General features: G+C 42.1%; 1 protein-coding gene across 4 annotated transcripts in view; it reads left to right on the forward strand.

Annotated features, from left to right (window-relative positions):
• The window catches only part of C20H6orf89 (chromosome 20 C6orf89 homolog), a 35,912-nt gene continuing 10,672 nt past the window's right edge, over nucleotides 1-25,240 (forward strand). Inside the window, exons 1-7 of one of the 4 annotated variants that reach the window (XM_005603856.4) lie at nucleotides 97-281; nucleotides 6,466-6,575; nucleotides 9,773-9,980; nucleotides 10,423-10,636; nucleotides 23,236-23,390; nucleotides 23,513-23,652; nucleotides 24,789-24,918. In XM_005603856.4, coding sequence (XP_005603913.1) covers nucleotides 9,792-9,980; nucleotides 10,423-10,636; nucleotides 23,236-23,390; nucleotides 23,513-23,652; nucleotides 24,789-24,918 — 828 coding nt within the window. In that variant the 5' untranslated portion in view covers nucleotides 97-281; nucleotides 6,466-6,575; nucleotides 9,773-9,791. 4 annotated transcript variants of the gene reach the window in all.

Consider the following 25,240-nt stretch of genomic DNA (forward strand, 5'->3'; position numbering starts at 1 on the left):
GAAAAGGACTAAGGACTAAGAACCCGACGCCGGGGGAACGAAAAGCGGCGCGCTCCATATCGCGCGAGACTTCCCCCACGCGCCGCGTCGCCGCGCGGTCTGTTTTTGGCGGAAGTGCGGGGCGGGGAAGAAGGAGCTGCCCTACGGCGCGCTGCGTCGCCTGGGGGCGGGAGTTGCTTCCGGGTACACCCCCGGAAGCAGGAAGTTGTCGGCTCATCCTCCTCGCTCGGCGGCTGCTGTCCCCGAGGCGGGAGGAGCCCGAGGGGGCGCGGGCCCCGCATGTGAGTGATTGGGGCCCGAGGCCGGGAGGGGGGAGGCCGGTCTGTGACAGCCTCGCCGCCGCGCCCGTCTATGACATCCTCGCGCAGCCCCTCCCTCGCCACCGCTGCCATCTCTTGCCCCTGCGCTGACCGCTTTTCTGAGCCTCTGGCGTTTTGCAGACTGACAGCATCCTCTGGCAACTCCCCCGGGTCGACTCCTTGAGACACCTCCATTTCTTTCCTCGGCTTTGCCTGGGAGAGCAAAGCGAGGCCGACCCTGCTTGGAGTTGTTTTGCAGGCGTCACAGCAGTGTCCGAAACAGGAGCGATGCTAGCCAAGTCCAGATTCACTGCCCTCTTGACAGATTAGAAGTTTTTTTTGTATATTGAGAGTAGATTTCCCTCCCCGCTCCGAAACATCTTTTTCTAATCATTGTTAAAGAGGGGAATATTTTTTTTTCTAAGTGTGTATTTGATATGTGGTAAACATGGCATCTCGGATTTCAGAAAGGAATATGACTTGGTTTATTGACCTGAGTAAATGAGTTGTTTGTAATCGCCTTTTAGTACAGGGAAATTCGCCTGCCTTGTGTTTTATGCTATTTTGAGACCATTAACCCTTCTGGCTACACTTTTTCTCCTCTCAGAGGGCACATAGCCTTGATATTTGCAATATATTTCTTTTAAAGCACTTAGCATAACCTTATAATAGAAACTATTCCCAGATACTTATTATTTTGAGTTTTTCTGGTTGCTTACTTGGTTGTTCCCATGGTGCAATCTTCTCTGGGCATCTCTCCCTTAATAAGTTTGTTTGAGTTCTGTTTCCTTGTAAGGAACAACCTGCCTTAACCTAAATTCAACTTAGTTACATTGAAGATTTGGCTGAAGTTTACATCGCCCAATTTGCATCCTAGGAGGAGGCCCTGTAGGCCCTGCCTTGGACCAAAACAATTTTCAAGACCGGGTTTGAATCCCTGTTCCTCCACAGCTACCCTACAATACCACAGAAAATGTCCATGAGTGAGGTTCCTAAGCTGCTCATCTAAATACTCATTAGGCTGATGTATTTAAAAAAAAAAAAAAAAAAAAAAACAGAATAAAAAGTAAAATGAATGGACCATTAATTACATTAGATTAGTTTGGGAACAGAATGATCACTTTAGGTCCTTTCTATAAATTTGTTCAACAGACGCTGATCAGGTTCCATGTCTCTGAGGTGAATTTCCATGTCTGTTCTTAGTTTCTTGTGTTATTTTCTGCACTTTTCTCTGCTTTCGAGAAACAATTTAGTGTGAGAGGGAGAGAAGGGAATGTAATACTAAGTGATAAAGAGTTGTGTTTAAGGTTTAGAGGACAAAAATCAAGGTTGGAATAGAGGTCACTCACTGGAGAAAGCACTGGGGGCTGGGCTTTGTAGGGAGAGGAAATTATGTGTACAAAAGCAAAAAGGTATGAAACGGTTTGGCAGTGAAGAATGTAAGGAAGGAAGAAATGAGACTGAACAGGAGGGCAATGACCAGATCATAAAGGGCCATGCTAAGTAATTTGGACTTGGTCTTCTAACAGTTATTGAGTATTTGGGTATTGAGACAAATGTTTTACATACTCATCTTATAATCCCTTAATAACAGTGTTGGAAAGACACAATTATCCCCATTTTGTAAATGAAAACTGAGGCTTAGAGAGGTTAAGTAGTGTCTCGTGGGCACACAGGAGATGGAGAATCTAGTATTTGCGTCCAGCTTTTTCCAGCTCTAGTGCCTGTGTTCTTAACCACCATGCTGAATTGTTCCCCAGTAGGGCATGGGAGTCAAGGAAGGCGCTTTAAATAGATGAGTAATTTGAGCCGATATGTGTTTCAGAGAAATAACTTGTGAAGAGGGTAGAGGATGAATCAGAGAGGAGAAGGAAGACTGAAAGTATAGAGATTAAATATATCTTTATGCTGGTCCATGAGAAATGTGGACAGCCTTGACTGCCATTAATGTGGAGCTAAAGAGGAAGTGATGACTGAGAACTCTACAGGAGGAAGGAGGAGGAGAGGTTTTACATTTGGAGAGTCCATTAATTAAGAAAGGGAATGTAGTAGGAAAAATGGGTTGTAGGGGGAAATAATGTCAGGGACATTACATATAGGGGACTAGAGGAAATTTGAGCCACGGCATCTGGTTGGTAATTGGACAGATGGGTCTTGAGTTCTGGAGAGGCGGTTTGGGAATCCCTAATAGCTGGTGGTTAAAGCTGTGAAGGGAATAAGAAAGTCAAGGACCACTGTGATGCATACCAACACGCAGGGACATAGACTCTGAGAAGAGAACAAGAGAATTATACCAAGGTTTGAGAGCACTTGAGGGAGGTAATGGGTAGCAACGGCAGCTGCTGCCGAGAGGTTGGATAAGGTGATAGATAACTGAGAAAACATCCTTTGGACCTGGCATGTAGAAAGCCATTGGCGACCTTAGTGACAGCAGTATCAGTGAGTAAGGGGGACAGAAATATGATTTCAACAGGTTAATAAATGAATGGACACCTGAGAAACAAGAAGGTGAAGTGCTGGCCCATCCCTTTTTTTTTTTCTTCTAAAGAGCTTGTCTCTGAAGGGAGGGAGAGCACAAGCCCTGGAAATCTAGAGGAAGAATTCTTTTTTTAATAGTAGAACCTGGAAAAGGTGAGGATAGGAGCAGGTAGAGATAAGTTTAAAAATTTGGGGGCTCCTGCTTCAAATATGTCAATGTCATAAAAGACAAAAGAAAAAAAAAAAAGCTAAGATCTGTTCTAGATTTAAGTAGACCAGAGAGACGTGACAGCTAACTGCGCTGTTTGATCATTGGTTGGATCTTGGATTTCTAAAAACCTATATGGCCTTTTTTTGGACAGTTAGATTTGACAGGGACTGGATATTAGGTACTGTTAAAGAATTATTAACTTTAGTAGGTATGATAATGATGCTTGTGGTTATATAGAATAATGTCCTTATTCTTAGGAGATAGATGCTGAAACATTTCGAAGTGATTTCGTGATGTGTAGCGACTAACTTTCAAATGGTTCTGGTAAAAACAGACAGAAAGCATTCATTTCAGTTTTTCTGAAATTTTTCAAAATAGAAAGTTGGGAAAAAAATGGAAGAGGCATATTTTCAGAGAGCAAAGAAACTACCAGACTCATGTCTCACTGGGGTAGAGATGTCCAGAAAGAGGACTGTTAGATTCAAGTGATGATAAAAGTGCAAAAAAGTAGCATTCTCTCAATTGTAAATTTTAAGCCCTTATAGTTTTAAACTGCTCTTTTAAATCATAGTGTTTTAATGTTTTATCAGTTTTTTTCCTTTAAATATGATTTGTTTTTTGTAGTGATTTTAATTACAATCCCCAAACCATATTTTTTTCCCTTTACTTGGACTTATCTTCAGTTAATGGAAATCATTGGATAAAATAGAATGAATATATTCATAACACTAAAGAATGGATTATGATACTGCATAGCTAGTGTAATACTAAAAACATAGTAGGGGAATAAGAAAATTCAGTATTACTCTGAACATTACTCCCGCTATTGAAGATTGGAACGTGTTTAGATGGACTTTAACAGCTTTCTTTCTTAACTGTAGTGTTCCTCGTTTTGTGTTTTAACTAGATGGATCAGTATTACAGCTTAGAGTTGCCAAGCGGACATAGCTATTTAGTTTGGAAAACTGAGAACCTCCAGGGTGATGTCACATCGGTGTTTAGGACATATTTATATCAATAGAGGAATCAATTCTATATTAAACAGGGCAAAGGAGAGGTTTACATTTAGTCTGACCTTTTAACCTGTTTTCTGCTTTATGTAAACACTTTTATTAAGTTCTGTCGGAGTCCTTCTATCAGCTATGCTGCTGTCCTGTTTTCTTCTAGGCCGAGACAGAAGGAACTGTGGAGGACACCTCCTCAGAGCTGCCTGTTGCTTCCTCCTATTCTTGAAGGGCTCCTTCAGGAGTGAACAGCCACTGGCTTACCTCCCCCAGGCCTCTCTTGAAAGCAGGAGTTCTTAATCTCTGCACTCTTAACATTTTCAGTGAGATGGTTCTTTGTTGTGCGGGGCTGTCCTGTGCATTGTAGAACCTTTAGTCTTTACCCACTAGATGCCAGTAGTACCTCTCCACTTTTGACAATCAGAAATGTCTCCAGGGGCCAGCCCTGTGGCCGAGTGGTTAAGTTTGTGCACTCTGCTTCAGTGGCCCAGGGTTTTACCGTTTCAGATCCTGGGCACCAACATGGCACCGCTCATCAAGCCATGCTGAGGTGGTGTCCCGCATGCCACAACTAGAAGGACTCACAACTAAAATATACAACTATGTACTGGGGGGCTTTGGGAAGAAGAAGGAAAAACAAAAAAAAAAATCTTAAAAAAAGAAAAAATGTCTCCAGACATCATGAAATGTCCCCTGGGGAGCAGAGTCACCCCTAGTTGAGAACTCCTTTTCTAAAGCATTGTCTCCTAATTGGGGGTGTGCCCCTACTTAGTAGGGAAGAGGTTTGAAAACTTCTGCACCTGGGGCTCACTCCCAGAGGTTCTGGCAATTCAATATGTCCAGGGTGGTGCATGATACTTTGATTTTTGTAACTCTGTTAGTGATCCTGCCTGTGCTCTTGCAGGTAAAAGCCACTGTTAAGAGTCAAGCTCACTCTTTGAAACTTTCTTCTGTGGCAAAGCTCCTTACTGCCGGAGTTGTACCTTCTTTCTGGAGGTAAAGGGGGGGTTGTTGTCAAGCCACAGCTGATTTCACTCAGTCCCCTCATACTTAGCGCTTAGCCATGACTTGTGTTTGATTTTTTTTTTAAGGGACAAGGTTTTTTTTTTAATACAAACCCTTGTGTTGAGGGCTGACTTTCATTAGATCACAGCGAGGGAGCTCTGCTAGTTTGAAACCTCGACCTAAGGGGACAAAATTTTTTTGTTATTGTTTAATTAACGTCATATCCACTAGATACCAGTAGTACCCCTCAAGTGTGACAATCAGAAATGTCTCCAGACTTTCCGAATGTTCATGGGGGGCAGAATTGCCCCCAGTTGAGAGCCACTGATCTAACCAAAAGCAAAAGGAAGACTTATTATCAAGATTCCCATGTACTCTTAGAAACTTCACTGAATTATTAGTAACTACTCTCCTGATAACTTGAGAAATATGTCAGAATCTCAGGGAAAAAGCAGATACAGCTTGTAAAAATGTATTCAATATTGTAAGATCATTGTATACTTGAATTACAAAAAAAATGTTTTGCAATACAAACTGGGAGTTTGAGTTTTTTTTTCTTTTTTCCTAAGAAAGATTCACCCTGAGCTAATATCTGTGCCAGTCTTCCTCTGTTTTGTATGTGGGTTGCCGCCACAGCATGGCTGCCAAAAGTGGTGTAAGTCCACTCCCGGGAATTGAACCTGGACCACCAAAGAGGAATGCACCAAACTTAACCACTAGGCCACCGGGCCAGCCCCTAATGAGTTGTTTTTGGTTTTTGGGTTTTTTTGGTGATGAAGATTGGCCCTGAGCTAACATCTGTTGCCAACCTTCCTCTTTTTGCTTGAGGAAGATTGTCCCTGAGCTAACACCTTACCAGTCTTCCTCTATTTCATGTGGGATGCTGCCACAGCATGGCTTGACAGGCAGTACTAGGTCCATCCTCAGGATCCAAAACTGCGAAAGCCTGGGCCACTGAAGCGGAGCATGCAAACTCAACTACTGTGCCACCAGGCCATCCTGAGCCTAATGACATTTTTATGTGTATCAAAAGTGGGCAGAAATTACAAAGGTTACAAAGACTGTGAAACAGTCATCAAAGATGATGATAGGTGGTCCTCCTTTTGTCTTCGCCTGCACTTCTGTCCTGTTCATGGTTCTCCTAAGGGCACACTAATGGGACCTTCTCTTCTGCCTGAGGGATACCTACATGTGCCCCACCTCCCAGCACTTTAAAAGTTTTTACTGGGATTTTTTTCTAGAATTCCCACTGCTCTCCTTTCTGGTCCTCTGCTGAGTTTTAATGGATTTCAACTGGGTATTGTTGGATAATTTGTTGCAGTTTGCTTAAACGAACATCTCTGCTTGCTTGCTTGCTTAGAATGTCTTTGTTAATTTAAATAGGAAAATGCTGTCTGCGGAATCACTAGTCACAAAAACCAAGATGTAAAAAATATTGTAATAAGTTATCACTTTATTCTTTTTCCAGGAATCATTGTAGTCGATCACTTTCCAGTTCTCAGCCTCTCAGTTGTGATACTCGAGGGACACGGTGTTGTGGTTTCGGAAAACTGCCAGCTCAGAATAGAAAAATACTTGGTAAGGGAGGCAGCATGCTTAAAGTTGAAAGCACCAGCCCTAAAGTCAGGCACACTTGGGTTCACATCCTGGCAGGTTATGAAACCTTTCTGAGCCCCCGTTTCACCATCTGTGAAAGGAGATTAATTACCTGTCTTATGGGATCGCTGTGATGATGCACTGAGATAATGTTTCCAGAGTGCTTAGCACAGTGCCTGGCCTGTAGGAAGGCATAACAGGAAATGATAATATAGGAATGCAGTTGGACGGAAGTCTTTAGTTTCAAATGAATTGAATTTTTTATACTTCTTGAAGTGTTCATTCTCTTAAAATTTTAGAGCTAGAGGGGGCTTTAAAGACCTTCTGGTTCAATCCTCTTACTTTTGGATGAAGAAATAGACCAAGTGACTTAACCAAAATCATAACAGTGTAGTGTAATAAATGCCATAATAGGGGTAAGTTCAAATTTTGTAAAATACATTTTAAAAACATCTTTACTGAGATGTAGTTTATATACCATGAAATTCATCCATTTAAAATGTACAGTTCAACGGTTTTCTGTATATTCACAAAGTTGTGCAACGATCACCACAATTTAAGTTTAGAACATTCTTGTCACTCCAGAAAGAAACCCCGTATCTATTAACAGTCACTTCTCTTCCCTCCCACCCCCTCCCTTAGATAACCACTGATTAATCTACTTTCTGTCTCTACAGATTTGCCTATTCTTGACTTTTCATATAAATAGAGTCATATAGTATGTGGTCTTTTGTGACTTTTTTCACTTAGCGTAGTGTTTTCAAGGTTCACCTGCATTGTAGCATGCATCAGTACTTCATTCCTGTTTATTGTCCAGTAATATTCCATTTTGTGGATATATCACATTTCATCCATCCATTTAGCAGTTCCTGCTCAGTTGGATTGCTTCTATTTTTTGAGCTGTTATAAATAATGCTGCGTGAACATTCGTGTATAAGTTTTTGTATGGATATGTGTTTTAAATTCTCTTCGCTTCATACTTACAAGTGAAATTGCTGGGTCACATGGTAACTCTATGTTTAAATTTTTGAGGAACTGCCAAACTGTTTTCCAAAGCAGCTACACCATTTCACATTCCCATTGGCAGTGTACGAGGGTTCCCATTGCTCAACATCTTTGCTGACACTTGTTATTATCTGCCTTTTTGATTATAGCCATCCCAGTGGGTATGAAGTGGTATCTCATGATTTGTATTTCCCTAATGGCTAACAATATTGAACATCTTTTCATGAGTTTATGTGCCATTGGTATATCTTCTTTGGAGAAATGTCAATTGAAATCCTTTGTCCATTTTCTAATTGGGTTGTCTTTTTATTATTGAGTTGTAAGAATCCCTTATGCACTCTGAAACCAGTCCCTTATCAGATATATGATTTACAAATATTTTCCCCCATTCTGTGGGTTGTCATTTCACTTTCTTGATGGGATCATTTGCAGCACAAAAATAGCTAATTTTTAATGTCCAATTTATTTTTTATTTAGCTACTCATGCTTTTGGTGCCATATCTAGGAAACCATTGCCTAATCCAGTGTCATGGAGATTTTTCCCTTTGTATTTTTGTAAGAAAAGAAGTGATTTTATAGTTTCAGCTCTTAAGTTTAGGTCTTTGATCCATTTTTAGTTGATTTTTGTAAATGATCGAAGAAAGGGTCCAACTTCATTCTTTTGCATGTGGATATCCAGTTGTACCAGCACCATTTGTTGAAAATACACATTTTTAAAGAGTTTACACCCTTCTTGCATCTGAACCTTAAAATGAAGGCCTGTATGGCCTTTAAAAAAAACCCTTTGAGGAAGACCAGAGTTTGAGGAAAGAATGTATCCCCTTTAGCATGTGAGATTCCTCCCTCCCTTGCCCAATTCCTCAAAGTCTGGATTCCCTTTCTGGTAATCCACCATTAGAAGTCTGATTCTGGTTTAATGGGTCTGGGTTGGAGCCCTAGTATGAGCATTCTTTAAAAGCTCTCTAGGTGACTCTCATGTGTCGGCACACTTAACAACTAGTGAAGTAAAAGGTTAACAGTCCTAAAGAGGACCAAACAGAAGGAGTCATTTGGAGGCGCTGCTGGAAAAGGAGATATGCTGTGGTATGTGCTGGCGTGTGGCATCTCAGGCCTCCCTTTTCTCTGTGGGAGCTCCATGACTGTTGTCCTCTGCTCTACAGGTGGCAGCATCTCCCTACTGAAATAGAGCTGTGCCGTGCCAGTGCTTTTTGAGGTTAGAAGCCTGTGGAGATGAACTATGTGAAATAAAAGGACCTTCTGCCTTAAAAACCCAATATAAGAGGAAAACATAAATCCCAAGCACTGTTGTTCCTCCTGTAAAGGAAGAAAAATATTATTGTTCCGTAACACAAGCACTTTTTAAAAAATGATAGAATTTCATTTTACAAATAATACAGAGAGAATTCTACTTTGCCACTTTAGTTTTTACCTTTTATTCTGTGAAACAATTTGGCTTTAAAATAACTATGAGAAAAAATTGAATTTTGAAATTAGTTATAGATTTTAGGTCTTTTAAGTATATAAAATACAAATAAAATGCCCTTTATTGCCTATAATTGAATTTGTGAAAAAGCATAAGGACTGCGACCCGCAAGGTGTGAAGAGCTCCCACGTCGTGGTTTTGTGTTGCCTGAAATCCGTGCCCTGCCAGGAGCAAAGCGTGTCAGCACGTTCCTCACGGCACCTCTTGCCTTCAGTGATCAGTTCCTCCTCTTGTGTTGCTAAAAGGCCTAATGTAAATGGAAAGAAAGACTTGATCGACAACACTCTCTGTGTTTCCTTTCTTTTTATTTTAGTAAATTACCAGTAAGCAGATCTCCGGTGGTTGGTTTCACACGTCATTTTGGCTGGCCACTAGTGTTTCAGAGTCCCATTAAGGATTTATTATATTCTAGACCAGTGCTTCTTAAAGTGTTTGGGAACCAGTCCTGGTCTGTAAACTGTTACTAGCCCACAATTAAGTAACATTTAAAAAACTTGCGTAGCAACTTGACCTTGTCTAGCCGTATTCATTGTGTTTTACAAAAGTATCGGCCTGCAGTGGACTGGGAAAAACATGAAACTGGTACTTCCCCGCAGATGGTCAAGAAGCGCTGTTCTAAAGGAAGTAGCTTTGAGGAGGAAGTGCTTTAAAGAAACCATCATTCTTTTTACGTTTATTTTCTCTCTCTCAGGGATTTTGTGTTGGAAGACATGGATCTTGCTGCCAATGAGCTCAGCATTTATGACAAACTTTCAGAGACTGTGGATTTGGTGAGACAGACAGGCCATCAATGTGGCATGTCAGAGAAGGCAATTGAAAAATTTATCAGACAGCTGCTGGAAAAGAGTGAACCTCAGCGGGGGCCACCCCAGTATCCTCTCCTCATAGCTGCGTATAAGGTAAAAATGTGTTCTGACTTGGAAATAGCTTAGATGGAGCACAGATTCGTCAGTTTTCTCCCCAAGTACTGCTGTTGACCAAGTCTACCATTGAACCTTGGTTTTTCTATGAATAAATTGGCCTTTGCTCTTGTTACCAGGAAATTTGTCTGTTTTGTTAAATGTTCTAGATGAAAATGTGTATTTATAATTAAACTATATTTGTAATTTTTAATGGTGGGCATAACCCCTGGTCACATGACAGAAGCTTGGTGAGCCTTGTAACCCTCATAGTTTTTAAAGTGTAAATGCTTTCAAAAGTGATTGTAAGTGGCTTGTTTATGAAAATGGATTAGTTCTCAAGGTACATTGGACATAGTAGAAGAGGCCTGTTTTTTTCTTGGCATTAAAGTATCTTGTTTGATGGGAAAATTATTAATTCTTTTCCTGTCTTTCCTTGTAGGTCCTCGTAACCCTGGGATTAATCTTGCTCACTGCCTACTTTGTGATTCAACCTTTCAGCCCATTACCACCTGAACCGGTACTTTCTGGAGCTCACACCTGGCGCTCACTCATCCATCACATCCGGCTGATGTCCTTGCCCATTACCAAGAAGTATATGCCAGAAAATAAGGGAGTTCCTCTGCATGGGGCTGATGAAGACAGACCCTTTCCAGGTAGAATGCTGCCTTTACTCCTTATGAGATACAGCTTTCTCAACAATGTATAATGGGAAAGGCAATAACGTTTATTAACATCTGATGAGAGACTCTTTCCCTACACTTTCTCATTTAATTCAGTCCCCACTAAAACTCTTATGGGATGGGTTTTATTATCCCCATTTTGCAGATTGAGAAACTGAGACTCAGAGAGATTAAGAAACATGCCAGAGAAACATGTAGTGGAGCCAAATTCAAACCCCTGATTCCAAAACACAAATGGTAGGAGTGAGTGTTTTTGTTTACAGGAAGGATTGGAATGTATCCTGTTCTGCCCTCTTCTCTCCTGTGATCCCTATCCGTAAAAGATATTTTGATAAGTAGCTGTTGATTTATTAAAAGCATCTGAGTCTCGCTTACTTTTAACCAGATCCTCTAGTAGTCCTTAGCCTATTGGGCTAGGTTTTTGTCTGGGTTTATCCCACCCTTCTATTTAGTCTTTTCTCTCTGTCTCACAGTGCGTTTATTTAGTGCTCCTAAGTGTATAATTTTGCCAGTAAGTTAAATTTAAGAAACATTTAAATTTGGTAACAGTGCATCAGTGGCAGTTTAGGAATTCCTAGTCTGACAGACCATTTGAGAAGTTTCCTTTTGAGAATAGTGTAACATGTCATAAGACTTGAAATTTACTTTTTTATGAAGAAATATGTAAATTAATGTCACAAATGGATTGTAGAACGTTTTGTATAACCGTGTTCTGAAACCATTAGGATCCAGCATAGTTGTCTAGGAAGTTTGTTTTCTCTTCAGTGTTGTTTTCAGAAAAAATTTACTTGTTGAAGCTAAGCTTTATAATCACAATGTCATTCTTTAAGTCAAGACCTAATCAGTTATAAAAATCACCACTTGGATTGGGTCTCCTTTGAAAACTATTTTTGTACACTTGAGGAAATCATGGAAAGGTTTCCAAAATTATATCAAAATCAAAGGAAGGGAACATTGTAAAACAAAAACTTAGCTTTGTGAGTTTTTTTAAAAATTAGTTCATGCATTTGGAGTTTTTAGTTCCACATATAACTTCCTTGTATTCATTGGGAAGCTTGTTTTTGAATTGTCATCAGCAAAGCTCAAAAAAATGGTTTCCACCTCCTATCAGGAAGGTCCAGAGCATGTGGGGGAAAGTGTCAGTCAGGCCAGCCAGTGCTGCTTCCTCAGATGCATTGGTCTCCTTTCCGGTCCTCCCCTCACTGCCTCCCTAACGGCATCTTCTGCTCTTTGGCACATGAGATGAAGTCAGCAGTTTTTAGGACCAGGTTGATGGCAGTTACTTTGTTTCTCCCCATCCTATAAAGTAAATCTCCATAAACTATTGAGTTAAGAAATGATAGTCAATGGACAATGATTGCTCATTCTCTAAATCAGAGTTTAAAAATTCAAGAAATGTTAGCATCTTGTCAACAAGCCAGGCTGTTTGGTCCACTCCAAGTGAATATTTTGCCTTGCAGATAGAAATAAAATGAGTCCTTGGAGCTCAGTTGTAAAGAGAGAGCATTGGAAGGGTGTGGTTTTAACTTTTTAATGTTGTTTATTCTATTAAAGTGCTGCTCTAACTTATAAAAGTGGATATGGATGCACTATATTTTCCTACGTGTGATAATGCTGGGAAACTGTAAATGTAAAAGTAACAATGTTTTGCATAGCATTTGGAAGGAAATTTGAGAATGCATAATGATATGGGGGGTAAATAGAAACATATTGGGGGGAGTAGGTACAAGAAGTGGGAACTGCTGGGCTTACAAGAGGCCCAGAAAAGTAAAAAAAAAAAAACGTTATCATTCCTAATGTTGTGGTACCAAAAATAACTGCCTTTCAGTTAGGGTTACTTAACAATACCTTTAAAGTAAATGTAGAGGGAGAGCGATGTGGCACATTCAGCTCCTGAAAGGAAAGCCCTGGAGCCTATTGTTTCCTTAAGGGCTGGCCTGTCTAACGTTCCCTGGGCTCCTCTGACACTCCTTGTGGTGGTGCCTTGGGAGTGATGGAGGGAACAGGAGCAGTGGTGATGCACCAGAGGCACCATCGCCCTTGCTGGTAAGTTTCCTCCTGACCACTGGTAGTTTTTCCTCTTGACTCCACCCAGGGAACAGAAGGCAACAGAAGTGGGGTTCTTTTTCCAGGTTTCAGCCTTGGGTAGGAAATCCGGCCCCTAAATCCTCTTGATGAGGAGAATGAAGTGACTCTGTAGTGAGTCATGTAAACATCCCACTCTGCAACAGAAGAGAAAAAGAAGATAAAACTTAGCAGATGCCAGGCCCTGTTCAAAGGGCTTTCCATATATTGGTTCATTTAATCTTTACAATATCCCTATGAGGTAGGTTCTGGTCTTATGCCTATTTTACAGATGAAGACACTGAGGTACAGTGAGATTAGGTCATTTGCCCAAGGTCACATGGCTAGTCAGTCACAGAGCCATGATCTGACCCCAGGCAGCCCATCTTCAGAGTCTGAGTTCTTCACCTCTGCTGTGAATAGTTTGTAGGCATGCAGTATACCTGAAGAGGCCAGCTCTAAGCTTGATTTTGGAGTTCTACATTCTCTCTCTCAGGTCACCAGGTGCTTTCTCTCTCAGCTCCCTAGACCTTAGGGAAACAAGGTTCTTTCCCCTGGTACTGCACATCCAAAGATAACGGCCCTCCAAGCTATTGGTCCTTTAGAATTTTCCTGAACTAGTCTTTTCCTAGGCATTCAGCCCAGCTCATCCTCCCACTCTGCACCCTTATAGATAATGTTTGACCTATTGTTTGACTTAATCTTTTCTCTTATTAAACCACAGTTTTCCCTTCACATTCACATTCTTAGTTCTTCCCCCTGCCCCTGCCTAGTATCTTTATATTCACTTTGACCCTGCCAATCACCCTCTTGGCTTTCATCCTTCCACGGAATCATTGAGTCTTAGAGCTAAAAGGGAACTTTAGAGTTGATCTAGTACATACCCCCATTTTAGAAAGAGGAAATTGAGGTCGGAAGAGGTGAAGTAATTTGCTTACCCAGCTAGAAGTGGGAAACTTGCACTTGAACCGTGGTTTCTTAACTCTAGTCTGTGTTCTTTCCATCACGCCACACTCACTGCCTGCTGTCTCTGCCCTCAGCCAAGCCGGGTTCCAACATGTTAGGCTCAATTACTTTGTTTGCTTTGGGCATTTATAATTTTTGATTATCACGCCCATTTACACTGAGGAGGCCTGGGTAGTTCTCACAGACTGTGAGAAGGTGCATCTCTGTATCTGCACTGCATAGCTGCGACTTCTTGTGCCCATCAACTGTCAAGGGAAGGTTGAAGTGGATCTAGCAACATCAAGGAGTTTGGGAACAGCAGATGGTTCCTTGACTTAGAACTGAGGACCTAGTCAAACCTAGAGTCTGTGCCAGTGCCCAATGATGAAAGGCTCAGATCTCAGGGAATGCCTTACTCTTTTATTTGCAAATAAAAGGTGATAATGGTAGCTCTCTCAAGCACTTACTGTATACCAGCCACTGTGCCATGTGTTTTCTCAGCCTTCACGGCAATCACATAAGGTCGTTACTGTTTTTATCTCCATTTGAAAGATGAGGAAACCGATGTGCAAGGGGATTGACTAACTTACCTAAGGTCTCACACTTAGAGACAAATTTTTATACAAGGAGAACTCAAAAATAGCTGGACTCTGTGGTTTAGAATGGTTCGAATGCGTTGCTTACTAAAGACCAGGCTATTGGTGAAATAATTTCTTGGGTTCCTTCCCTCCCTGTGGAGTATGAAAATGGCTCTGGGCATGCTGCCACCCCTGCGAGGGACCTGGCCAAGGGCGCCTTCACCCTCAAGACTTCACCCCTGCCTCAGGCCCAGGATACTAGAAGAGGTGCTAAACAAAATGAGCTACTGGAGAGTGACCTGATTAAGTACTGAGCATGCCCCAATGCAAGTCGCAGAGACTGTCGTGGGCTTTGCAGGCTTTTTGTGGGTGTATTTCTAATAGAAGAAATCTAATATAAGAAACTGTGAGGTTGTATTTATTTAATCTTTATTTTGAGGTTTCTCCAAATTCAGACTGCTGGTTTGATTTTTCTCCCCATGGACTTAATCCTGTTGTTAAAGTTTCTGAAACGTCAAAGTTTCATTCATTTCATTCAGTGAATGTGTGCTGAGACCCTACTGTATGCCAGGCACTGTCCTCAACAGAACAGTGAACAAAACAGTCCCCTGCTCTTGTGGAGTGATGCTTGGCTTTGTGCCTTTCTTCGGCCCTATCATTTTTACCCAGGGGAGTCTTGTCCTGGAAAGAAATGTTTTTTTTTTTTTTTTTTTGCCTTTTGCCAGGTTAATAATCTGCATAAAAGGACTCTCTCCCCTCAGAATTCAGGGCGTGTTACGGTTGTCCACAGGGAGTGAGCCTAAGTGCATTCTTTTGGTAAACAACTCTCAGACACAGGAAGCCTCCTGACAGGCCTTGGCCTCTGCTCTTCTGCAGAGTGCCCAACTTGCAGAGAAGGCTGGGAGGTTATAGTTTCTGCCTTTCTTAACTTCAAGGCCATGCTTTATCTGAGAGACTGTGTTTGACATCTCAAACAGCGAAATGAATCCGTATCATGGTGAGAATTTGGAATACAGGTCATGAGTTTTACTGAACTCTTATATGTGGAATTTTACTTCTGTCACACTTTTTTTGGTATATGTAAAATAGCTAGCATGAGGACGATATCTGGAGTAAAGAAGCCTTGGAAATTAAAAGAAAGTTGGGAAGTTGCTATCCAACTTCCACTGGCCTTTTCTGTCTGGTGCTGTAGAAAGAGTGGACAGAAACAGAGGAGGCCTGGAAAGAAGTGAGATGCAGCGAGTGAGGTAGCTGAAGAAAAGCTCTGGACTGGCTGGCATGGGAGGGTCTACTGTGTGCCATTGGCTATTTTCCAGAGTGGGATTTGCTCACTCTGTGCTGTGATGGCTCCAGCCAGTTGTACAGAGAGCACATCAGGTAAAACCTTTTCAGATAGATGGAGGCCAGGTTGGAGTCTGGACACTTGTCCTTCTGTTGTTGGGGATTCTGTGGGAAGGAGAGGAAGAGCCCCAACTGTACACCACCCCTACACCCAGACACTTCACTGCCTGGCTGTTTCTCGTGCCTTCCCACCAAATACAAGCACATTCTTTATCCACTGTGGTGATCTCAAGGCTGCAGGGAAGTCAAAAGTCGTTCTTCCTCTTGGATGTGGGCTCGCCTAATTCAGATGGATGGCCTGAGCTACCCCATTCCAGTGATTCTCCTTCCTTGTCACGTCCCCCCTTCCTTTGCTGGCTGCCAGTCTGTCCACAGTACCTCTGCTCCTGTCAGGCCCCTCTCTAGGGACTTGCTCTCTGAGATGACTGAACTCCACATTTCAAAGTTGATATTCTCAGCTTAAGTTTTCATGTTCTCCAAAGACATTTTTATTTGGTAAATACATAAAGCACTTACATACAAAGACAATAAAGAAGTGTAAGATTTTGATTTTTAAAAATATGCTTTTATTATTTTCTCTGAGGAAGACTTGCCCTGAGCTAACACTGTTGCCAGTCTTCCTCTATTTTGTATATGGGCCACAACCATAGCATGGCCACTGACAGGTGGTGTGGGTCCACGCCCAGGAACCAAACCCAGGCCACTGATATGGATTATGCTGAACTCTGCCACTAGGCCACTGGGGCTGGCCCCCCCAAAAGTATATACTTTTAATAAAGTAAAATTTCTTACCTCTGTCTCTCTATCTCCGCCACCCAAAACAATCACTGGTAATAATTTGCTACACATCATTCTGAATTTTTCCATGACTATACAGATAGATATATACTTGTATATGTAAACATAAAATGCTTTTCAGTTCACACACAGAAGAAAGGGCTTGTGTACATATTTTTGACTAGTCATATTGTATTAGTTTCTGAGGCTGCTGTAACAAAGTACCACAGGCTGAGTGGCTTAAAACAACAGAAATTCATTCTCTCACAGTTCTGGAGACTAGAAATCCAAAATCAAGGTGTCTGTAGGGCTGTATTCTCTCTTGAAGGCTCCAGGGAACAATCCTTCTTTGCCTCTTCCAGCTTCTGGTGGTTGCCAGCAATCCTTGGCATTCCTTAGCTGTGGTAGCATAGCTCCAATCCCTGCCTCCATCTTTACATGGCTGTCTTCCCTATGTGTGTCCTGGTGTGTCCTCTCCTCTTCTTATAGGGACACCGTTTAGATTGGATTTAGGGCCTATTCTACTTCAGTATGACCTCATCTTAATTACCTAGTTCCTAATATGGTTACATTCTGAGGTTCCAGAAGGACTTGAATTTGGCAAGGACGCTGTTCAACCCAATATATTAGGTTGAACATATATATATATATTGAGTATGTACATATACCTGAGTTGAGTGTGTGTGTATATGTATATAACTCACTGGGTATATATAAATAACCCAGTACATTTTTCAAGATTTTATATTATCCCATAATTTGACAGTTTCTGGTTTTTTTGCTATTACAAAAAATGCACCTGGGATATTCATATATACATACATATACTATTCTTTCTGTAAGATAGATTCTCGGAAGCAGAATAGCTGGGTCAAAGGCCATAGGCATATTAAATTTTAGTAAGTACTACCAAATTGTCTTCATAAACTTAACTCCAATGTATACTTTCATTAACAGCACATATTGATCATCAAAACTGGATATTGTTGTTGTTTTGCCAGTTAAAAAACTAAAGAGTGATATCTCATTTTAAGTTGCATTTCTTTGATTATTAGCAGAGTTGGATGTCTTTTCATATGTTTTGGAGGCCATTTATGTTTATTTTTCTGTGAATTACTTTTTCATATTCTTTGCCCATTTGAAATTTTTTATCTAAGAGGAGTTCATTATTATATATTAGATTGATTCTTTGCATCTTATATGCAAATATTGGATTAATCTGTCCATTTTTTCTTTGTGGCATCTTGCTTAGGAAGACTTTCTTGCTCCCACAATTATAAAAATCATCTCATATTGTCCTCTAGTTATTTTTTAAATTTTGTTTTATCCATTTATATGTTTAATTTATCTAGAATTAATTTCAGCATATAGTGAAAGGGATCAGACTTCATTTTCTTCCCAAATAGATGGCCACTTGTCTTAATATCATTTACCAAGTCCGTCCTTTCTTCCCTGAGTTAACACTGACCTTTATCACAAATTAAATATTCTCATATGTATATACTGGATTTGTTGCCACATTCTTTATTCTGTTTTATTGAGCTTTCTGTCGGTTCCTTTATGAGTACATGCCATCGAGTCTCGTTATGTGTTGTAGCTAAGTTCCACGAAGTCCCTGCAAACACTGAATTAGCGAATGCTGACCCATTGCTCCTGGGGGAATACCGAGTTAGGTTCCCAGGAGCTTCTGCCACATTTTCATCAACTGATCAATGCATGACCTTGTTTTATGTGTGTTTCTGTTTAAAGACACCTTATTTAATATATATTGTTGATTCATTAACGTTGAGCTCACGGTCAACAGCACTGTCACCCATGCCTGAACAAAGTTGATCTAACACACGTGTTTTCTCTGTAAGGCACGTCACAGCCTTCTTGCACTTAGGAACACTAGATAGGACTTTAACACTATGCTTGGGGGCCTTTTTTTTAAGTTAATAAACTATTTTTAGCACAGTTCTAGGTTCACAGCAAAATTGAGCAGAAAGTACAAAGTTCCCATATACCCCCTGTCCCCACAAACGTACAGCCTTCCTTGGGGGCCAGTTTAAACAGCAAAATTACCAACAAAAAATGTAGCACTAATTAGCAAAAAGGACACTGGTTTACAGTCTGAGAGGTGAAACAGAAAGGCAGACTCGCCTTGTTCCCCGTTAGCTGGGGTTTGCTGCTCTGCAGTCTGTGGATGACTGCCAAAGCACTGCAAATACTGATTTGGGGGTTACAAGTAAATTTCAGGGAGTAGGCGAATTCATAGATAGGAATCTGTGAACAAGAGGATTGACTGTACTATCTTAATTATAGTAGCTTTATAAAATGCTACTATGTTTTTACACCTGGTAAGTCAGTCCCTCGTTATTTTTTCTTTTTGAAGAATTTATTTTCTACAACTCATACAATTCAAGAATAGAAAGACAAATAACCCAATTAAAAATGGGCAAAAGCGGGGCCGGCCCGGTGGCGCAACGGTTAAGTGCGCACGTTCCGCTTTGGCGGCCCGGGGTTTGCCAGTTCGGATCCCTAGTGCAGACATGGCACTGCTTGGCAAGCCATGCTGTGGTGGGCATCCCACATGTAAAATACAGGAAGATGGGCACGGATGTTAGCTCAGGGCCAGTCTTCCTCAGTGAAAGCAGGAGGATTGGCAGCAGTTAGCTCAGGGCTAATCTTCCTCAAAACAAAAAAAGGGCAAAAGATTTGAATAGACATTTTTCCAAAAAAAAATACAGATAACCAATATGCACATGAAAAGATGCTCAGCATCATTAGCCATGAAGGAAATGCAAATCAGAAGCACAGTGAGAAGCCACTTCATATCCACGAGGATGGCTGTAATAAAAAAGATAGACAATAAGAAGCACTGGCAAGGATGTGGGGAAATTGCCACCTTCATCCATTGCTGATGGCAATGTAAAATAGTGCAGCTGCTTTGGGAAACAGTTTGGCACTTCCTGAAAAATTGTAAACAGAGTTACCAAATGACCTAGTGATTTCACTCCTAGGTATGTATACAAGAAAACTGAGAACGTATGCCCACACAAAAGTTTACATGCAGATGGTTGTGGGAGCATTATTCATAATAGCCCCAAAGTGGAAACAACCCAAATGTCCAACAACTTATGAATGAGTAAACAAAATGTGGTATATCCACATAGTGGAATATTACTTGGCAAGAGAGGGGAATGAGGAACTGATAGTGGTGTAATATGGATGAACCTTGAAAACTATGCTGTTAAAGAAGCCAGACACAAAAGACCATGTGTTGTATGATTCCATTTATATGAAACATCAGAATAGGCAAATCCGTAGAGACTGAAAGATGAGTGATTGCATAGGGCTAGTGGGAACAGGGTTGAAATGGGAAGTGACTGCTAAGTGACTGGTATGGAGTTTCTTTTAGGGTGATGAAACGTTTTAAAATTAGATAATGGTAATGGTTACACAAGTCTGTGAATATACTAAAAAACACTGAATTGTATACTTAAATGGATGAATTTTATGGTATGTGAATTAAATAAAGCTTTAAAAAAATGTATTATCTACACAGAGAAAGCAAAATAATGCCCTTTCTCTCCGGTCCTGCCCTCCTCGTGCCCAGCGTGGAGAGAGGCCCACGCCCTCCCGTGACCCATAAGCAGTCAGAGGTGAGGGTCCTCAGGTCTACCATCTGCCAAGTGTCCATCACATAAGCCTCTTAATATGTCCTCTAATTGTATCCGTGCCTGAGGGGAGTGTCCTCCATAGATTTTAAGCAGTGACCGTACTTCATAATTCATTTGTATTACCCAGGATGCCTTCTGGCTCTTAAATATTTCCAGAGTTAATTTGGGCAGTGGGTGGGTTATTGCCTGTTGCTGTTCTCACACGTTTAGTGTTCTAGTTGAACTTTAGTATGCAGTTGTCACAGCCCCACACCCCTCCCGCCATCATCAGTAAGCAGCTCTGATGGGATTCTATCCATGTTGTATTAAATTTATGTATGTTTTTTTGGGTAGACTTGACACCTTTATGATATTTGGTCTTCCCATCCAGGATCATGGTATGATATGTTTATTTATTCAGGTCTTATTTTATATCCTTCAGTAAAATTTTAAAGTTTTACCTTTCTTGTTAAATTTATTGCTAGTTATGAATAAGGTCATTTTACATTTCAGTTTTTAAATGATTATGATTAGTAAAGTAAGAACACTATTGATGTTTATATGTCTAGATATCTTTATCTTGTATTCTGCCACTGTATTAAATTCTCTTTTTAGTACTCTATTCTTGCTTTCTTTTTCTTTCTTGATTTCCCTTCACTGGATATTTTTCCTCCACCTGTTTTTCAAGGCGTCTCTATCTGGAAATCCCAAGAATATCTAAATTCTTTATAAAGCTCAGAATAAAACTTAAATACGTTACAGTTAAAATAATTTCTCCTTTCTCTCAGGTTCAGAACGCTTGCTGCCAGCCCATGAAGCACCTTTGTATAAATAAGGTGCCTCTTTCTCCTGACACTTTACTCTTATCTCCTGGGAAGATTGTCCTAACTAACTGGTTCAATTGGAATATGACACCTCACTGCACAGAGATATCATAATAAACTCAGGTCTCCGATGTCTCCTGTGTTGGTGCTCCCTTAGAGGAGGGGCTCTTGGGTGGTCTCAGCCTGCACCAACGTTCTTGAAGTGTTGCTGAGCTCTGTGGATTGTGTCACCACTGCCTCTGAAATCACTGTTTTCTTCCCAAGCCCACCACCTCAGTTTAGACTCTCATTATGTTTCATCTCTCATCGCAGGACACCTCCCTGCCCCAAAAAACAAAAACAAAGTACTCCCGGCTCTTCCTCTTCCCGGCCTCTCTCTTCTTGGACACCCTGGTCACCACCCAGAGTAACCGTCCTCAAGCACCAGGAAACCCCTGCTCAGAGGCCTTTGACCGTTCCTTGTTTTGCTCCCAGTACAATCACAAGTGCTTCAAGCCCTCGTCGCCGTCTTCCTCGGCAGCCACTATTCTATGCCACCCCCCCCCACCACTTGTCTCTTCCCACCGCACTCTGGTGCCCTGGTCCTTCCTGCTGCTTCTCACTCTGTTTGCTCATCTGTGAAATGAGAATAGCAGTGCCTCCTCAATAATTACCTGGTGACAAGGGAACGATACAGCTTGCAGAGATGACTAGCACACAGCCTGGCACCGAGCACGTTAGTCTCCTTCTGCCTTCCTTCCCTCTTCCTCACGAGTACTTTGGAAACTGAAATGCTGTGTAACTGTAACGTGTTGTTATGATTCGTTATGCCTCATTGTATGTCCCTCACCCAGAGTGCTTGTATTTTGGCAAGAATTCATCATATTTGACCTTTAATAAGAAACATTTGGAAATATTCCAGAAGAAGAAAAAAATGTAACTTCGCAGCCTCAGTGTGCCACTGAAACAGGTGCCCCTGAAGGGTTTTAGCTGCCCCTGGAGGCTCATGGTGAGCATTGTGGAAGGAGAGCCCCGCTCTCAGGGTAGGGGTGCAGCCGGAGTCCTCTGGGGGAAAGTCTGTCCGCGGGCCCAGACAGGTGAGAAGGGCAGGTGGCAGCTGCCTCAAGGAAACACGGGTTCTATGTGCACAAGATAGAGGGTGTTTGGAGGGTGCCCAGGAGCCGTGCTGAGAACAAACACAGCTGTCCCCTGATGAGGCTTTCCTATGCTGCACTACTGCTGCCTTAAAAAACAAGGAGAAGGTGCTTCCTGCCGACCACAGAGAGTGTGTTGTGGTTAAGAGTCAGTTTCCAAGTGTGTTTACTGGTTAAAGAACTGACTTCAGTGCAGCCACATTCGGTTGTCTGTTGTCTTTTGTTCTAGACTAACTCTCCCGATTTGGTTTCCATTGGGTTTTAATCAGAAGCCATCTGGGGAAGCATTTTGGATTCAAATTAGAGTTCATCACAAATACATATCTCAGAGAACACAGATGAGCCCAGAATGGAGCAGAGAGCAAACAAGAAATAATGCAATAATGTCTTAAACAGGATAGTGTTAGAGAAACTGAGAAAGGCTGTGTAGAAACAGAGCTCACCCCTCAGAGAAGGACCACCCAGGGAAAGGTTGTACTAAAGGTTGATAGTATGTAAAGGTTATACTAAAATTGGAAGGACACAGAGAGGATTAGCATCCAGCTGGGTGGGACGTTCCATTTCTGACCAACCTGCAGTCCTTGGGGGTGGAAACTGTGGTTAGTAGCCCCTGCGTCTTTGTGAGCTGGGACAGAGTGCTGTCTAATGAGCAGATGCAATTCCCTTTATTCCAAAGATGGGCCCCTGAAAAGTCCCGTCTCTCCTCTCCAACCCTTCTCTCTGCACCCTTTCCTCACTTCCTCCCCAGAGTTAGCCTGGCCTCCTCCTGTACTTGTGAACTAGGGTCTAGGCACACATCCAGGTGTTGGAGAAGACCCACAGTGGCCCGTCACTGATGGTGGGACCTCCCTTTTTGCCTGCCCCTCCCCACTGTGCTGTAGCCATTCTGCCATTTGAGACGTGGGGTCCCAGGTTAGAAAACAGTGGAAGAACTACATCTCCACACCCACGTCGCTGAACATCTTCTCCAATGTTCAATTTGATTTGTTGATTTGACTTAGGAGATACATCTACATGTTAAAAAATATTTTCCATAAAGTACAGAGAGAGAAAAGGACCTCTCCTCCTACCCCTGTCCCCTAGGGCCTCTGCTCCCTCCTCAGAGCTTGCTTATTTCATGTGTACCTTTTCGGAGGGCGCCAGTGCTTGTTGTTGTTTGCTTTTAAAAGGTCTTATACTGTCTTTCCTTTCACTTTCATGCTGGGGCTCCGGGCTTTACCCGCCGTGTTCCTCCTGCACCTGTTCTCTCCGTATCCCTTCCTCTCGCAGACTTTGACCTCTGGGGAACAAACGACTGTGAGCAGAACGAGTCGGACCCCATCCCTGCCAACTGCACTGGCTGTGCCCAGAAATTACCCCTCAAGGTCATGCTCCTGGAAGATACCCCGAAGAAGTTTGAGAGACTCCATCCTCTGGTGATTAAGGTAAGCAAGGAGCCTGATTCCTCACTGAGGGATTACTTGTGTAATGGCTGGAAAACATCGAGCTCTGACGTTTCTGCTAAGTAACTGTGTTTTGCTTTGCTTTTGTTTTCTGCCGTATGAAGACGGAACAACCCCTGTTGTCTGAGGAGCTTCAGCATTTTCTGTGCCAGTATCCTGAGGCGACAGAAGGCTTCACCGAAGGCTTTTTCGCCAAGTGGTGGCGCTGCTTTCCTGAGCGATGGTTCCCATTTCCTTACCCGTGGTGAGTGTGAAAAGGGGTGTTTAGCCTGTGTGTAGAAAGTGGGCCGACCAAATGTCAAAACAGTAGGAGCACTGCTGAGACCCTACCGTGAGCCTGGCACCATGCGAGCACTTTTCGGTACACGCTTCCAGTCAGATGATTCTCAGGAGCTCACTGTTGAAAACCAGTGAGGAGAGAAAGGGGGTGAGTGGGAGAGGTGTGTCAAAAGGAACGCCACCAGGAGCGGACACCAACATTACCTAAGAAAATCATAATCTATTTCTAAGTGTGGGTTTGTATTTGTGTTTATGCAGAATGAGTCGTTAGCACTGAGGGCTAAAGAGAGCATGAAGAATAGAAAGGAAACTTCATTTCTCTTGATCCCTTGGTGCTTAGTGTCTGTTGTTCGTTGCTGATGCTTGTAATAGCTCTGGGAGGTAGGAATTATCATTGTCATTTTTCAGATCAGAAAAGTGGGAATCAGAGAGATTAAGTACCTTGCTTCAGGTCACCCAGGCAGGACTGAAACCCAGGTCTGTCTCCCTGTCCTTCCTTTATATTATAGAAGACTTGGTCCATTTCTTGAGGTGAAGGTTGCTCTCTAGAAAGAAAAGGAAAGCCAGTTTCCATCTAGAACCATTCCAAAAGAGAAAGTTGGTTTTGATGGATAATTTCTTGATGCTTCCACCTTTCTTTAAATTTGCCGTTCACTTGCATGGTTGAATACTCAGTTTAACAAGCTGGTCAGGCTTCGTACCGCATGCTGCTCCACCTCAGAGGAAAGTTCACGGTTTTTGCCCCCCCCCCCCCCCCTTCTTCCCGTCTCCTGCCTGGCCTGCTATTATTTCAGCCTCTTTTCCAAGATAGAATGAATGGATTGTTTCTTTCCTTCTTCTGTGTTGTTTTAGCTGGATTTTATAAACATCCCACCCACGTGTACAAATCATGGCTGTAGAGTGTGTGTGTGTGTGCGTACATGATACATTAACTGATTTGTCATGTGTTCTTTATGGACCGCAGACTTAAGGCATTGTCCTGATATTTCTCCCTCTCCACCCCCGCCCACAGTTTTCCCCCCCTGCTCAGCTCTCTGGTAGTGGTGGAGGTAGGCTGGCTTGCCCAGTTTAATTACTTTTTTCTCTTTCGTATTTTTACAGGAGAAGACCTCTGAACAGATCCCACATTTTACGTGAGCTTTTTCCTGTTTTCACCTCCCTGCCATTTCCAAAAGATGCCTCCTTGAAAAAGTGCTTTCTTCTTCAACCAGAACCTATCATGGGGAGTAAGGTAGGGAATTTTGAGAGGACTTGGGTCTCGAATTTTGAGACCTCATTTGGGTCCTGGGCTGATGTCGTATCAAGGCCTTCCCTGCATGTCAACTTAGAGGGTGAATTGAGGGAACACCCATGTAATCTAAAATCTCCCCTCCTGTAGCCAGCCGGGAGACCTGCAGTGGCCTGCCCTTCTATGAAGGCATGCTTCCAGAAAGTCTAGTTACCTTGCAGATCTGTTTCCTGCTGATAACACCTGGGGGCAAGCTACTTTTCTCCATTAAAGGAAGTAGAATCCTGAAATTTGAAGGGAGGTGAGCCTGCAGTTCACCTGACTT

The sequence above is a fragment of the Equus caballus genome, chromosome 20 (assembly GCF_041296265.1).
Source record: "Equus caballus isolate H_3958 breed thoroughbred chromosome 20, TB-T2T, whole genome shotgun sequence".
NCBI classification, from domain to species: domain Eukaryota; kingdom Metazoa; phylum Chordata; class Mammalia; order Perissodactyla; family Equidae; genus Equus; species Equus caballus.